This window comes from Castanea sativa, chromosome 6 (genome assembly GCF_040712315.1).
Source record: "Castanea sativa cultivar Marrone di Chiusa Pesio chromosome 6, ASM4071231v1".
NCBI classification, from domain to species: domain Eukaryota; kingdom Viridiplantae; phylum Streptophyta; class Magnoliopsida; order Fagales; family Fagaceae; genus Castanea; species Castanea sativa.
In genome coordinates this window covers 28,670,015-28,685,737 of record NC_134018.1, presented here as the reverse complement: position 1 = coordinate 28,685,737, position 15,723 = coordinate 28,670,015, and the positions used below count along the sequence as shown (strand labels likewise).

General features: G+C 33.7%; 2 protein-coding genes across 3 annotated transcripts; one reads left to right on the top strand and one right to left on the bottom strand.

Annotated features, from left to right (window-relative positions):
• Positions 1-1,501: 1,501 nt before the first annotated feature.
• On the top strand, positions 1,502-2,425 carry LOC142640577 (cytochrome b561 and DOMON domain-containing protein At5g47530-like). The gene is made up of 2 exons (XM_075814739.1): positions 1,502-2,184; positions 2,329-2,425. The coding sequence occupies exons 1-2, from the start codon at positions 1,648-1,650 to the stop codon at positions 2,341-2,343; spliced, it is 552 nt and encodes a 183-aa protein (XP_075670854.1). The 5' UTR covers positions 1,502-1,647; the 3' UTR covers positions 2,344-2,425.
• Positions 2,338-9,521, bottom strand: LOC142640576 (GCN5-related N-acetyltransferase 9). Of its 2 annotated transcripts, none has more exons than XM_075814738.1 (6): positions 9,175-9,521; positions 8,891-8,962; positions 8,606-8,693; positions 5,511-5,643; positions 4,124-4,162; positions 2,338-2,754 (listed from the first exon to the last, which is right to left on the bottom strand). In XM_075814738.1, exons 1-6 carry the CDS (start codon positions 9,356-9,358, stop codon positions 2,674-2,676), a joined length of 597 nt encoding a protein of 198 aa, XP_075670853.1. In that variant the 5' UTR covers positions 9,359-9,521; the 3' UTR covers positions 2,338-2,673. The 2 variants fall into 2 exon arrangements, with proteins under 2 accessions (XP_075670853.1, XP_075670852.1); XM_075814737.1 differs by having other exon boundaries at positions 8,606-8,708; positions 9,175-9,476.
• Positions 9,522-15,723: the final 6,202 nt, after the last annotated feature.

The following is a 15,723-nucleotide window of genomic DNA, read 5'->3' as shown; positions in this document are numbered from 1 at the left end:
TAGAGAGAGTCGATATTTAAACATTTACCTAAATCATAAGTCATGAAAGAATATTAAGTTCAATTAAAAAAAAAAAACTTATTAAGGAATATAATAAAAAGATACAATTTTTACCAATCAAAACATATAAATGTTAAAAATAAAAATAAATAAATGCATATGTTAAGAAGTTCAACACAGATGAAAGTATAAATAACTAAATTAAAGTAAAATATTGAAAAAAAAATTTGAATGAGAATAATTTAAACCATTTTGAAAATTGTAATTTTCTTCATAATAACTTTATATAAATTAAGAAATGTAATTGTGGAAATAATTGTAAATAAATCATGGAAGATGTTCTTTTCTTAATATAACATTTTTCTTTTAAAAGACCGAAATGTCAAATTATTTGTAATAAAAATTTAAAAAAAATAAGTAGATAAGTGATTTCGAGTACATGATTAGTTTTAAAGACCCTGTTCGGGTTGAACAAGTTAGAAAAGAACTCATTCGCGTTGAACGAGCAAAAAAGAAAAACCCACCAGGTGCGTGTGACTACTGACTAGGTTTAATCGGGTCATAGGCTTAAACAGCCAATATAGGATTTGAATCATCAAAATTTACTGGTGAAATTAATCCCTCGAATTTGATAACTATGGATGATGGAGTTGAAGCACAGTGCAATTAACAAGTTTAGTTACCTACACATTTGGGGACCCATTGGTAGCAGTATTTTAAGCATTGTTGTTCAATTTTCAGTGTTATCAAAATACGTGTTTGAATGTTATAAAAATACATATCAGAAGTATTATTGTTGTTTAAATACTGAAAACTGTTATTTAAACAACAAAACCAAACATCCCCTTGATTTTAGTCTATTACTATAAAAATTACCTCCTCCACTCTACTCCACAAGACTTTTTTTTTAAATTATTAATAAGTTGTCTCACTGGCTTTCTATTACTTATTACGTTCTGTATACTTAACTTTTTGTTTTGGCTTCATAGACAAGCACCTAGCCCATGCTGTTCATGTGAAGAACAAAGTTTAAAGATTAATATATAAATAAATGCTACTTCGACGTTTCAAAAAGACTCTGTCTAAAGCAAAAAACTCGTATTTCATTTCACCAGTAAGTTCCCATTAATCCCTTGTTGGTTTATCAAACAATTATGCCCACTTTTTAGGACTAGGCTTTGTTGTTGAATTGGTATGGGGTTGGAAAAAAGCAGTTACAACATAGGAGAAATGTCAATGAAGAATTCATGATGCTATAATGAAGACAACTCTCATGACTATTCTACTTCAATTCATTAAGTTCACACTGAGATTGCAAAAATTCACAAAAGTTCACACTCCAACCATATTTTATCCTTCACTAAACACTTCTATAAAAAGGAGAAAAACTCTTTTACACTTTTATCAAAACAGCCGCTTGGTTTTACAAAATCAAGGATTGAATGCTTGTCTAAATTTGAGTTTTTAAGACTGGAAATTCAAATAATTTCATCTTTGATAAAAATTTCTTGTTTCCATTCAAACTCTTTGGAAAATATTTCAGCATTAAAGCTTATTTGACCCAACAGTTTACTCCAAATCCTCAAGCCCTCTTCCACAGCAGAAAATCATTGTAATCCTAAGCTCCTAGATATTCATCAGTATTCCATGGCATTGACCTCAACACCCATCCTGATAATTTGCATTGTCATCTCTCTAGTCTACATTTCCTCTGCTCAAACCTGCTCAAACTACACATTTTCAACTAATCAAGTATTCAATTCTTGCATTGACCTTCCAGTATTACAGAGCCATCTGCACTGGAACTACATTCCATCCACCAGAAGTATTCAGATTGCTTACAGAGCAACTCAGACTTCTACAGGATGGATTGCATGGGCAATCAATCCAACTGGAACAAGCATGATTGGATCGCAGGCTATTGTTGCTTTTCTCAATGCTAATGGGACTATGACAGCTTATACAACACCAATAACCAGTTACAACCCTTCAATGAAACAAGCAGCTCTTAGCTTTCGGGTTTCAAACATCTCAGCAACATATGCCAAAAATGAAATGACTATTTTTGGTGTTGTGAGCCCACTAAACAATGGAACAACTGTTAATCACGTCTGGCAATCTGGAAGTACAGTTGTAAACGATATCCCTCAGATGCATCCAACTTCAGGCCCCAACATTCAATCGGTAGGTATTCTAGATTTTCTTTCAAGGTAGAAACAAAAATTAGACTCTAGAATGGCTGTCCTCAAGTTTGCCTACTTCTATACTTTAATTTTGCTATGAATATGCTTACCAAAATTACATGTTATCACATGATCGTTAATGTAGACTCTGCAGATATAAGAATATTCAGTGACGTCTACTTTAATGTAACTGGCTGCATTCTACTACATCTCACCATCAACTACTTGCAAATATTCTTATCCATGGATGCTCCACATTTTGCAAAAGATTTTTACAAGCTCAGTTTATCCAATAAACTCACTTGGTCTATACAAAAAAAGAATCAAAGTGCCACAAGATCAGGAATTACAAATCTAGCATAAATAATCTATCAAAATATCTTTCTTCTTTAGTTCATAACCCCTACGTTCAAGTGAACTGCCGTCTAATGAGATGACATCCTCAAACCATAGTTAATCCAATATACTTGCTTGGTCTACACAGATAAAGTTATGCATGAGTAACTACATTACCCAGCAAATGCAGGAGCTCCTCATGTTTGGGCTTTGTTACTTGTAACTCCAAAGTCACCTGTCAAATAAGGAACAATATACGCTAAGTGGCAGGATTATGAAGAGGACAGTCAAAGCTATATTCCGCCAATGTAAAATTTTGCTATCTTGGATGCTTATGAAAAATAAGGCAACTAGTTCAGCAAAAACTTACAGCTCAGCCTGTTCATAATTATAGAAGTCTTATTCCCCATTAGAACAATGAAAAGAACATAACTAACCACATAGATCCAGTTCAATATTTGATAACTTTCCTAGTAACTGTCAATCAACCAGTTTGGACAATTTTTTTCCCTTAGAATTTTCCTTAATAGTTTTTTTTTTTTTGATAAGTAATAATGATATATATACGAAGGTTACTCTATGCCTGAAAAACACATAGCAACCCAGAAATACAAGAAAAAGAAAACAAAGAGAAACAAGAGAGAAAACCAAACAACAAAGAAATTACAATGGGAGAAGGGAACAAAGAAAAGAGGGGAGGGAATCACTAGACGTGAGTCCCCACGCCCGAGACCAATCAAATAGAGTTCCACAAAAAGAAGCAAGCAACTGATCACTAGAGCTATCCAAGTCCTCAAAAGTCCTCTGGTTCCGCTCCTTCCAAATACACCAAAGGATGCACAACGGGACTAAATTCCAGATCTGAGACGAATGCTTCCCCAACCAATTCCACCATCCAAAAAGCAAGTCTGGAATCGAACTAGGCATAACCCAAGCCAAGCCAAAAGTTATAAAAACAAAGCTCCATAACCGATAGGCCACCTCACAATGAAGAAGAAGGAGATCTACCGTCTCTCCACAATGACGGCACATAATGCACCAATCCACAAAAACCAATCTCCTCAATCTCAGATTGTCTCCCGTTAGGATCTTATTCCAAGCTACACACCAAACAAAAAAAGAAACTCGCCTAGGGGCCTTTACTCTCCAAATAGTTTTCCTCTTCATCTATCTGTATAATTTGATAAAATTGAATGTCAAAATAATCCAATTAAGCTGATTTCATCAGATTAGATAAATCCAACCCATTAGATAACAGGATCCCGAACTATTTACCAAACTAACATGACGTAAAATTACTAAGAATTATATACTAAACTGGCTGGAGCAGCCAGATAATCCGTAAGCTCAACTGTGTAGAAATTCCATTGTAACCAGGCCTGCACCAGTACAAGGTTGATGCTGGGGGAAGAATATTTCCTTACATTAATATCAAGAATCAAGCAGCTTCTACTTCTTCATAAGCCAATGACAAAAAATGCACGCATAAACATTTGGTGATATAAATGATCTGGTTGTAGTCTATTTAACTTCTTTATAAGCCAATACAATTACACAACTGCACAGTTATGTGTACTGGTGTTTGTAAGGATCGAAAATCTTACCTCTTTAAAGATTTCACTATAAGAAGCCTCTTTGAATCCCTACACCAATCACAATTGAGTTTAGTTAAGGACAAAGCATAAATGCAAGTGTCATCTGTCGTGCACACAAACAAGAAAAGTGTTGGGGGTGAGGATGGATAAAATGCAGACCATGTAAGTACATATGGGTGTTTATAAATATAAAAAATTAAAAATTAAAAAAAAAAAAAAAAAAAAAAAACCCTACCAGAATTTTTGGTTTTGGCCTTTTTTGGGTATTGGTTCTCAAAATCACAAAAATTCGTTTTTGGTATCATTACTGGAATTCTTTATGCCAACACCAACTGATATATATATATATGTGTGTGTGTGTGTGTATTTTTATTTTATAACCATAGCACTTATATCCTCAATAATTATCTCATGCATGGGATATATGCATCCTCCCTACAAAGTGAGAGGGAGGACAATATACCCCACTCATGAGTACCTTCTCCTATATTTCAGTGGTTCTGTCACCAGTATCCTAATCAAGAGTCCTTGGTTTGACACCCCCCCCCCCCCCCCCACACACAGGTGCTGGCATAGACCTTATATATTAACATTCCAAAACCTTAATCTTACTTCTCATTTCTCCTAGCATCACAACCCTTCCCCCCCACCCCCCCAAACATGGACGTTAAGCCTCTCTCTCTCTCACTCTCATATGAACGTCAAGGGAGTACAATGAGCCAAATTTCATATTAAATAGAGTACAATGAGCCAACATGGACGTTACTTCAAGTATGAAATCAGGGGTTTGAGAATTGTAATGATAGGTCTTGGGCTTCTGCTTCTCTACGGGATGTTTGCTTTGGCTCAAGGTAACATACATTACTCTGACTTTGCTGTACCCTCTCTCTCCCCCACTCTCTTTCTCTCTCATTATTTTGTATCATGCTCAGGTTTTACTTTCTTTTTTTCTTTTTTTCTTTTTTCCCTATTTCAGTGGTAGTGGTGGCGATCGATATGAGTGAAAACTATCTTCTTTCTAATTTATAGTAATCCAGGGTTTCAATGTTCAACAGATTGAATGAGGAGTGATTTCTTTGATCCATTAAATTGATGAGAAAATTAGAGGAAACCAGAAAACCTTATCGAACCAACTGAAGTTCTGTCAGCCCAGTCCGGTTGTCCTTCCTAACAGTTCAATGTTGTTCCCAAATATTGCAAAACTGACAGCATTGGTTCAGTGCAAAAAATGCTCTCAACACCAAACTGATATCAATTCTAATTACATGTGTACTAATTCATATGTAGGCAAGAGCAAGGGAAATTTTGTTCAAACGAATGGCCAGCATTGCATGAATGTGTAGATATAAAATTAAAAGCATGCTTCAGAGAGAGAGAGAGAGAGAGAGAGAGAGACCAATTTCCGGAACAAGGTAAGAGATGCTCCATTTGATTCCCCAATTTTAGCGCGGAAGATGTGTATCCCTAAGCTCTCAACTGCAAAGTTCACCATTAACAAGACAGATTCCTTTCCAAGTCCTTTCCCACGACTATGCTAGCAAGAGAAAAATGATAAGATATAAGCTTGAGAACTATATTATAGTATAGGAAAGTAATTAAGCTTTTTCCCCTTTTTTTAATAGGTAAAGGAGTTTATAAAGTTCACAGTCAATCAAAAAGAAAATTGAGCAAGATGAAGTTTAGCATTCATTTCAGTCAAAAAGTAGCTGAGTTGTTAAATCACTAGTTGATGATCTGGTCTGGGTTAATGTAGAAGGGTCAATCCAAAACACAAATTTGAAGTGATGCTATTTTGGAGCCAGCCAATGGCCCAAAAGGCTAATATAGCAAATTCTGCTTCCCCATCTATAGCTGTATCTGCTATGATCATAAGACTGGATCTACGTATACTTGGATGACATTTGTGTTTCTAAAACCTTGAGAATTTGACTTGCATAGACAAGATAATAACTACAATCATGATTATTAAATCTCTAACACAAATAGTGATAATCACTGAAGGGAAGTTAAAGGCTATAAAAATGTCCTCACACCAACCTCCCTTGAGGAATTAAGAAACAACACGCCCTCTAACTATTAGAGAACTGACATTCAACATTAAAACCAATGTTTAACCTAACTTTGTCAGGACAATACATTTTTTTTTTTTAGGGGGTGGGGGGGGACAAACTTGCCCTTGGTTAAAGTAAGGGTTCTATGTTACCTTTACCTTATTAATGAAATCACCATTTTGCCCTTCAATAATTGCAACCAATTATAAAATCACCAGCATCCTTGACATATGATAAAAGGGTTGAATTTGAGTTTCCTTTCTTTTCTTTGTTCCTTAAAATCATGATGACAGTGGAACATCTTTTTCTCTAGTGGGATTAAACATTTTAGGAATTACAAATTTAATAATGGGAACCATCAGTGCAAGTGACACATCCTTACTTTTTATGAACATGTTGAAGTATTGGAAAAAGCTTCTCCATCTCTTTTATCTTTTCTTTCACGATGATATCTTCTTTTGTTTTAGCTTTAGCTTGTTATAGAAAAATATGCGTAGCTTGCTAAGATGTATTTGGCACAACAATAGTTAAATAGTAGCTGGTTTTTCAAATTATTTCTCCACATTCGAGAGTTTCAAAACTTTCCTCCATTAAACTTTCAAATCGTTTGTTTTGACTCATCTTCAAGTTGTCTTGGCACTTCAGCTAGCTCATTAGGTTCTTTTGCTTGTTTTCCGGCTGTCTAGGATTTTTTGAATATTTTCTGACTCTTGAACTTTCCATTTAGAGTCTACTACTTGCTCCTCTAGCTGTTCTACCATTCTAGAAAGTTATTCTGATTTGTCAGCATCCTGTTGTGGCTTTCCAACTTCCTTTTGTGGCACTTTAGCTGTTCTAGCAATCTAGCAAGTCAATCCACTTGTATATTATCTCCCATGGTGTGGAAACATCATGGCAAAACCTGCTCTAATACCAAACTGATGCAATACAAACATTTAAGTGGGCTTTGATACCAGCTGATACAGGATAGAGGACTTAATAGGCTCTGCTACCAAATTTGATGTAGAATCTTTAGGAATCATCACTGTTCTTGATGAGATCTTGAAGGTTTCTTGAATACACTTTGATGTCTAAGGGTTTAGGTAGGGTTAAACTTAGGTAATAAAAAGATTGGATTTGAAGAAATTTGATGGCTTCTTATGGATAAACCAATGAATAGAATTAAAACAAAGAAAGATAAACCCAAGGCAATCACACACTCATAACTTAAAATATATTGCTTGAATTTTATTAAATTCAAGAACTCTATGAGTCTTATTGACTACAACAAAGACTTTATACAAGCTATTTCTAAACCTTTTTCTAGTCGAAAGACTAGAAGACTTAAATAACCTATTACTACAAAGATTAGGACTCCTAATAACAAAGGAAACAAACCAAATATTAAAAAAAGAAGACTCAAAACTTTGAATAATACTCATGGTCCTTTCCCACAGCCAATGACAGACAGCGAGTTCCAGAAAATCTGAAAATTGCCAGATTGCTCTCATTGTTAAACTTAGTGTCTGTTTGTGTCCAGCTTACTTGCTAGCTTTTAGCTTTTATGTACAGCTTTTTAAAACCTTACTTTTTCTCACTTTAACAAACTTTCAGCAAAAAGCTAATTAAATAAGCTAATGTCAAATGCACACTTATAATTAAGACTGAACCAACAACTTTTAAGTGCATAGTGGGGTTGAAATAGAAGAGAGAGAATCCTAGGAGTAAGAAAGTTTAAGGGTTAGATTTAATCATAGTTCAGAGTAAAGTTAGTTTGAGTAGGAATCATTTTTTGAACTATTCTGCTAAAGTAAGTAATGGAGTCAGAGTGTAAGGACTTATCTATTAACTTCATTACAAACCTCAAGGGATTAAGTACTATTTTTCAATAGTTTCAAGGCAGTGTCATTTCTTGAAACCTGAAGGGAGGTTGATGTAATTTACCCCCATCCCTCCCTATTTTTCTGTAATAAGTATAAGAATAGAATGTGTGAATGTAGTTCATATAACTATATGTATATGAAATTCATATGCATAACCCCAAGCTCATCACGAAAAACACACACACACACTAACTTCATTTATATGAAGTTCATGCATATAAGCACACTCCACTAGCTGCAATCCTCAATTCATTATACGCATATGTTATATTCACAGCTTCCCTTTTGTAAAATTGAATATGAATCAAAAACAATATGCAAAATGAATGAAGCCCAAATCCCAGCAAAAGCAGTGTTAATATGCATATAAATGAAATAAAAAATAATGAAAAGAGGCATTTGGCAATCACACAATCGTCCACCACTAAATGAAAATCTGTTTATCATCAGAATTTTTGTTTACTTATGTTAATTGGTAAGTTACACACACCTGATGGGTCTTGAGCCCACAACCTCAGGTTCCCAAAAGAGCTAGAGCTCATTTGAAAGTTTATCCCCAAAAGTAAGGGTAAGTGTACCTTTTGGGTTCAGCTATCATTATCTCAATCTCTGCCATATTGGGATCATCGAAGTTGTTCATGTATAAGTTCACATCACCGACCATGGCTGGAAAAGGGCATGCTGTCAATCCCTTATCATGGAAACAAGCTATTTAGAGTTCAAGTGAATTTTCCTATATTTGTATATGGGAAGATAAATTAATTCTGCTTATTTAAAAAGACCTTGTATCCTGCAGATTATTATTATTATTTTCCGACCGCAATTTTCTCAGCAAACGAACTACGGGTTATTGATTAACTGACCTTCAACATGGGGATCTCCATGAATGAACTCTCCAACAACCATCTCCCTATCCAATACAATGAAAGTCTGCTCTGCAAAACCCACTTCCAATTTTAGTTGGTGCCACAAGCAGATACATATATGCATGTACAATCAAAACTGAACAAACCCAACTGAAAATTTTAGAAAACCATATCCAAAACCTTAATCATTCATCAAAAATTTGAGTCGATGCACAGAGAGATCAAATATGACACACACACACAAAGGGGGAGAGAGAGAGAGAGAGAGAAAGAGAGAGAACTGTTGGGGTCTTGGGTCCAGGTCAGCTGCATCTGGAACTCCTGTTGAAGGGTGAGGGGTTCAGAGGCAGTGGCTTGAAGGAGAGCCGGGTCTTGCATCCACTCATGGTACTTTGGTACGTGTGCCTCCATGTACGGTACCATTATCACCTTCTTTCCTTCCAAACTCACTCTCTTTTTCTCCATTTTTTCCTTGTTATCTAACACTCCCCCACACCACACTGACTGCTCTCTCTGTCTAACTCTCTGTCTCCCACACCGATTGATCTGAACGCCAATCTTTACTCTTTGCCTCTTCGCTACTGTTTTGTTCTCCCCAAAACGACTGCCGTTTCAGAACGAGGCTACCTTTTTAACACTTTCTTCTTCTTTTTTCTTTTTTAACTACATACTTACCAACTTAAGGAGGGCTATTTGGTAATGCTGTTCCAGTAACATTATTTAAATATTATGAAAATACGTGTAAATAAAAAAATGTTGTAGAAATATGTGTTGTGTTATTTAAATAACGATAATTATTATTTAAACAACACAACTAAATATACCCTAATTCTCTTGTAATGGTTTAAGTTTTAAGTTGGGTTTACGACCAGGTTTGTCACTTTTAAAAAGGCTAGCATTAGTTCAAACGTCAAAGGTATTAATTGAATTTTATCATTTTTTTTACTCTGGCTATGTTTGGCCTGACATAAAATATTTTGGGGCCAAAAAATAGTTTCAAATGAAAATATTTACAAGTATTTGATTGTGTTTAGGAAAATGCTATGGAAAACCGACGGTCGACAACCAATGGTGGCGGAGGTTTGGACTAATATCAGCTAAATCCAAAATTAATCAACTTGGTCCCAAATCACAATGAGAGAGATGAGAAAAATAAGTAACGATTTAAGATCCAAGTTGGGTTTAGGACTAAGTTTGTCAAATTGAAAAAGTTTTAGACCTAATTGGCATTAGTTAAAATCTCAAGGGTGTTAACTGGATTTTGCCCTCTTTCTTTTTTACTTTGGCTATGTTTGGTTTGACAGAAAATATTTTTGGACCACAACTAATTTCAAGTGAATATTTTCAAGTATTTGGTTGCGCTCCAACAAATATTCCCAAAAATATTTTCAAGTATTTGGTTGTGTTAAGGAAAATGCGACGGAAAACCGGCGGCCAATGACCAATGGTGGTGGAGACCCGCAACTAGCAGTGGCAGAGACTAGCAATAGCGGTGGTTGACAACCTGAGATTGGAGACGTTAATTAGTAGGGGGCGATTGGGTGGCTGACAGTGGTGGGTAGAAGTTTTGTTGATCAGCTCCGCGACTCTAACTGCCGCTAGCAGTTTTGGAGTTGGAGTGTTGTTGTATGTTTGTGTGTTATAAAAAAAAAATTGTTGATGAGTTTTGGGTGATGCGAAATTTTTTTTATAAAATATAAAAGCGTAAACCAATTTCCATCATAAGTGCCAGTATTTTACAATCAACCGGATTGATTAACATTTTCAATCACCCCAAACACCCACAAATGCGTAAAATATTTTCTTGAAATCAAAATCTGTCAAACCAAACACATTTCAAACTTTAGAAAAATTATTATAGAACAAAGTTTGCCTACAAAGTTTGTAGGCAATGGATGCAAAGTCCCACTAAAAAATTATCATATTTATATATTTTAAAAATCTACTCGTTGGATTGCATGTTATTTATGTTCTCAGCATGCATGTCTAATTTCATTCAGATTAGATATTATTTACTATTTGATCCATAAACTTATTTTTATGCATAATTTAAGACTAAAAACTTGAAAACTAAACAGTTGATTGATAACATAGATATAGATCTTTGATTTTCTTGAACTTTTACAAGCACAAAAGATTTAATAAGAAAGTGTAATTTAATGGTGGATTTGTCAAAATTTACATCTTATAAAAAAAAAAATAAGGAGAGTTTGTAACCGTTGGTTTGTAGGCCAACTTAGTTTGTTATTTTATGAAACTCTTTTATGAGCACTCCGCCTTTTGGATTTTTTTTTAAAAAAAAATTCCAATAAACCATTTGCACCCTTGACAATTTAACACATTGATATGAGCATAGTTGTTAGTATTGTACAATACGCAATCCATATCACGTATTGTATGATATATATCATATCATGTGTAAAAGGTTTCATATCATATCAATGTATTGTAAGTGTTCATAAATTGTATGAATCATGTCATATCAAAAAAATCTATGTATTGTACAATACATAAATAAATGCTTTTAAATGAGTTTTATTGTCAAAATTTGTACTTTTATTTGAATCTAACAAGTTGTTAGACTTGTTTTTAACACAATTATTAGGTTATTTAATTGAGCTTAATAAAATATCATATTCATAACTTTTGTTTTTCTCTCTTTCTTCTACAAAATTTGGACTACGTAGTACTCACTTACACTTCACTTTAAAATCTACAAATTTATTTTCTATTCTATGAATAGATATTAATTGAAAATATATTTATTTTTTATTTTTGTCATTATTATTATATGTCCAAGAAACTGGAATGCCAAGAAGAAATATTTTTTAAAAAATTATTAAAATAAAAAGAATGAGAAGAGATAGTAAATGTTAATAACGATGAAGAAAATTTTAGCAAGGAAATAAGTTTGCAAAATGATAAACATGATGATAGGGTTGATTAGGCAATATGATGAATATGATGAAAATAAATTATTATTTTTGGGTCATTTGTAAATATTATCAGTTTAAATTTAAGCAATTTGAATGTGTATGTTAGAAACACATGCTAGTTTGATTTATTTAGTTAGCTTATTAAATATTATTACATAAGTGATGAATAAATTAGTCATTTGTTGAATATATTCAAAAATTATAATGAATATACCTTTTATATATGTATATTTATAATTTTTAAATAAATTTTATTAAATGTTTTTGTACCTAAACATACACAATATAATTGCCACTATTTTTTTTTTTTTTTTTAAATCGCACTCTTAACACATTCATCTCGTTAGACCCCACCACAACACAAATATAAAACCATGGTGGGATTTTTTTCTGTGAAAATATTGGAGGCAGTAGACTTTCTAATTTGCTATTGACAAGTCCCAAAATGATGCCGATTTTAATAGGAAAAATATTTTAATAATTATAGGAAAACAAAATAAGTATAAACTATTCTTTATCTCACAGTAAAGTGACCAACCAAAACCTTAGTAAACCATGAATCTAGAATCTTCTCTATTTCATTTTTATGTATACTTTTAAGGTCACGATTCATTTGAAAGAAATCAAGAGTTTGGAATATGACAATTCATTTAAAAGCCTTTAACTTGACTTAATAGAAAATTTAACAAAACTGGCTTTAACTCAACTTAGAAAACAAAAAAAACACAGAGAGAAACATATGGCTCACATTCAGGAGGGGACAAATTAATATATCAAATGAGTTATTGTTAGGGATGCCAGGTTTTATAACACAAAACCGCAGCTCTATTTCTATATGCACTCCTCTTTGGCCACCCCATAAACAAAGCAATAGCGAAATTTCAATCATGTCTTTGTTTAGATTATATGGATGGGTTTAGCATTGAAGGAATAATATGTGAAATGTAGGATTGTGATAAGGGTAAAACTAATATGACGGTATGGATGGTATGATTACAGTAAGGTGACGGGTAATATGACTTAAAGAGGACGGATGGGTGGTAGACGGACAGAAAGAATTCATGCGTCGCTCTCCAGGCTACCTCAAACCACGCTATGTGATTAGGGCTGACATGACCCAGAGTGTGATTCACGCAAACATAAATACGAAGAATTCTTGCGCTACACGTTAGCCTTAATCAAAGGAATTTCATAAGGAAAAGAATTCTTTTGAAGGTATGAGAATGGAAAGAGTTTTAATTATAAAAGGAAAGAGCTTGATAATCAAGGGATGAAAGCCGACTCTACACCCCTATAAATACATCCAAAACCCCCATGACTAAAGGTACGCACATCTGACTCAACTCTATCACTTTAGGGTTGAAAAGAAATTCTAACTTGACCTTCGGAGGGTTTTTGGCCGGTACCACACCGGTGCTCTCTCTTAGGTCTCTTTGTTTTCTGTTTGCAGGTTTGATTCGGGTTGGAGAGTGCTCACAACTTATTGGTGATATTTTCGACATCATCAGATTGTTAATGTTTGGGTTGGGTAAAGATGTAATAGAATTCAAACGTGAGCAAAGTTGAATATTTTTTTTTTTTTTGGTGAAACTCTTGTAGTCTTGTGTTTGGTATAAATATTTGATTTCGATAGGTGAAATGTAGGATTGTTGATTTGGGTTGGGTTAAAGCACCAAAGGAATCAAATTAAAAATAAATTCATATATTCTTTTTTTTTTTTTTGGAATATTTCTTATCAAATCAATTTTTTTATCTCTGCATCTTAAAAATTATTTAATATATCTTACACGTATAATTATTATCAAACTATATACAATACCATGTTTTGTAGCATTATAAATTTTGTTTTCTTGGTAAATATCATTTCTTTTAAAAATAAATAAATAAATGACAGATAAAAATTATAATTTATATTCAGTTTTTTGTTAGGGATGAATGTCTCAATATGAGTACTTGTTCCTCCTAATGTGTCCATGCAATTTACACCATCAAATTTGATGGATAGAGTTTGAATCAAACTAATGATATTATATTTGATTTTTATAATGAGTATGAAAGAAAAGCAGGTTTCATTTAAGCACTCTTTTTCTACTACTAATTAGTAGTAGAAAAAGAGTCCTTGAATAAATTTTAAAAGACCAAAATGTTTACTTCAAGGAGATTTCTGTGTGCCAATGAGGGATTTCGATACATAGATAAGTGAGATCATAACATAAAGAAGACTCATGCATAACGTTGGACTTCGGGGAATCCCCCGCCGCACCCCCCCAACCCAATTTTTTTTTTTAAATATTATTATATATATGGGTATTAATTTTAGCAATTTTGTTTTAGAAAATTACACTTTTGCCTCCTTAAAATATCATTAATTCTTTTAAGAGTATTGTTATAGTAAAAAAAAAAATTTATAACATTTTTACAAACTGTTAATACAACAAATTCTTATTAGTTTACATTTGGGCTCATCACTTACATTATAAGCAATCTGTAAAGAAGTATTAGTTCGCATTTGGGCTCATCACCTGCATTATAAGCAATCTGTAAAGAAGTTTGTAGTTCAAAAGTTTTCCTCATTTTAAAGACCATTAAAAAATGTGTAAGTCTAAAATCTAAAAAAGAAATATACAAGCCCAAAAAAATTAGTACAACAACAAAAATTACTAATAGTAAAACTAAAAAAAATTAAGCCTAGTCAACCAATTTTACTTAAATCAAACAATTTGATCCTTTAAAAAATTTTAAACAACTAGCAATTAAGTGACTAAGTAGCAACAAATTCGGAGGCCGAAGTCATTGCACACAACCAACAACAAAGCTATTTCTCCAAACTCTAAATTTTGGCTCCATCCCTGCACAAATGAATTTATTGATGAATATATCCACTTCTTTATCTCCTAAATACTATACCCATGATGCCATCACAACGAAGGATGTCTACAACTCAATCTATTGATATTGATTTGTCATATGAATCATGATTAAGACTAAATGAGTCTTATCAGCTTATTAGGGCATTCACATCCGATCTTCCATATGTCATATGTTGGTATATATTAGCATCAAGGCACAACAATGATGCATTGCCCGGACTTGTAAATCTAAAAATTTTACAATTTTGTTGCAGTGTACTCTTAGAGCATCCACATCAATGAATGCAAAAATTTTGTATATTTACACATCTAAAACCTACTTTTTCTCTTTTGCACTCTCATTTTTACAAAACACTCACATCAGTTTGTCTATTATACACATTTATTTAAATAAAATATTGCAAAACTTTTGTAACCTGGGTTTCCTATGCAATACCTCCAATCAACCCACCCATCAAAATCCCAGCCACCATCAACCTGATCAATACCCACGGATCAATACCCATCAAAACCCACCACAACCCGATCAATAGCCCCGATCAAATCCCACGAATCAATACCTAATTACTGTCGCTTCCGCCAAACCCACACATCATGTCCTTGAGAGCTCCGCCACGATGTCGTTTCTGGGTCTCATGCGTCGTGGTTTGCCTATTAAGATCGTATCGACGGTGAGTGGGATCGGCGAGAGTGAGATCAGTGGCCTGGTTCTTCTCCGATTCATCGTACACGACCACGACAACCTTTTTGTAGTTGCCGAGGCTGTACACTTCATAGGAATCTCCGTGCTCATCTACAAGCTCATGAAGGAGAAGACTTGCGCTGGTATACAAAAAAAAGTTTCTAAATTTGTTTTGTTGGGTCCTTTTTTTTTCTGGGTTTGTTTGGTTGATGACAAATTGTGGGGGATTTTGGTGAAAGTTTATGTTTTTGTGAATTTATTTTACTTGGGTTTTGTGGGAAATGTCCGTCCGTCGAAATTCATTGTCTCTCTCCGTCGAAAGAGAGAGCTGTGAGCCTGAGA

Coding starts and splice junctions, on each gene's coding strand:
- LOC142640577 (XM_075814739.1), top strand. CDS start 1,648: ATGGCATTGACCTCAACACCCATCCTGATAATTTGCATTGTCATCTCT.
- LOC142640576 (XM_075814737.1), bottom strand. CDS start 9,358: ATGGAGAAAAAGAGAGTGAGTTTGGAAGGAAAGAAGGTGATAATGGTA. Junction 8,709..8,890: donor TGGAGATCCCCATGTTGAAG/GTCAGTTAATCA, acceptor AGGGATTGACAG/CATGCCCTTTTCCAGCCATG. Junction 4,163..5,510: donor TTACCTTGTTCCGGAAATTG/GTCTCTCTCTCT, acceptor TGATTGGTGTAG/GGATTCAAAGAGGCTTCTTA.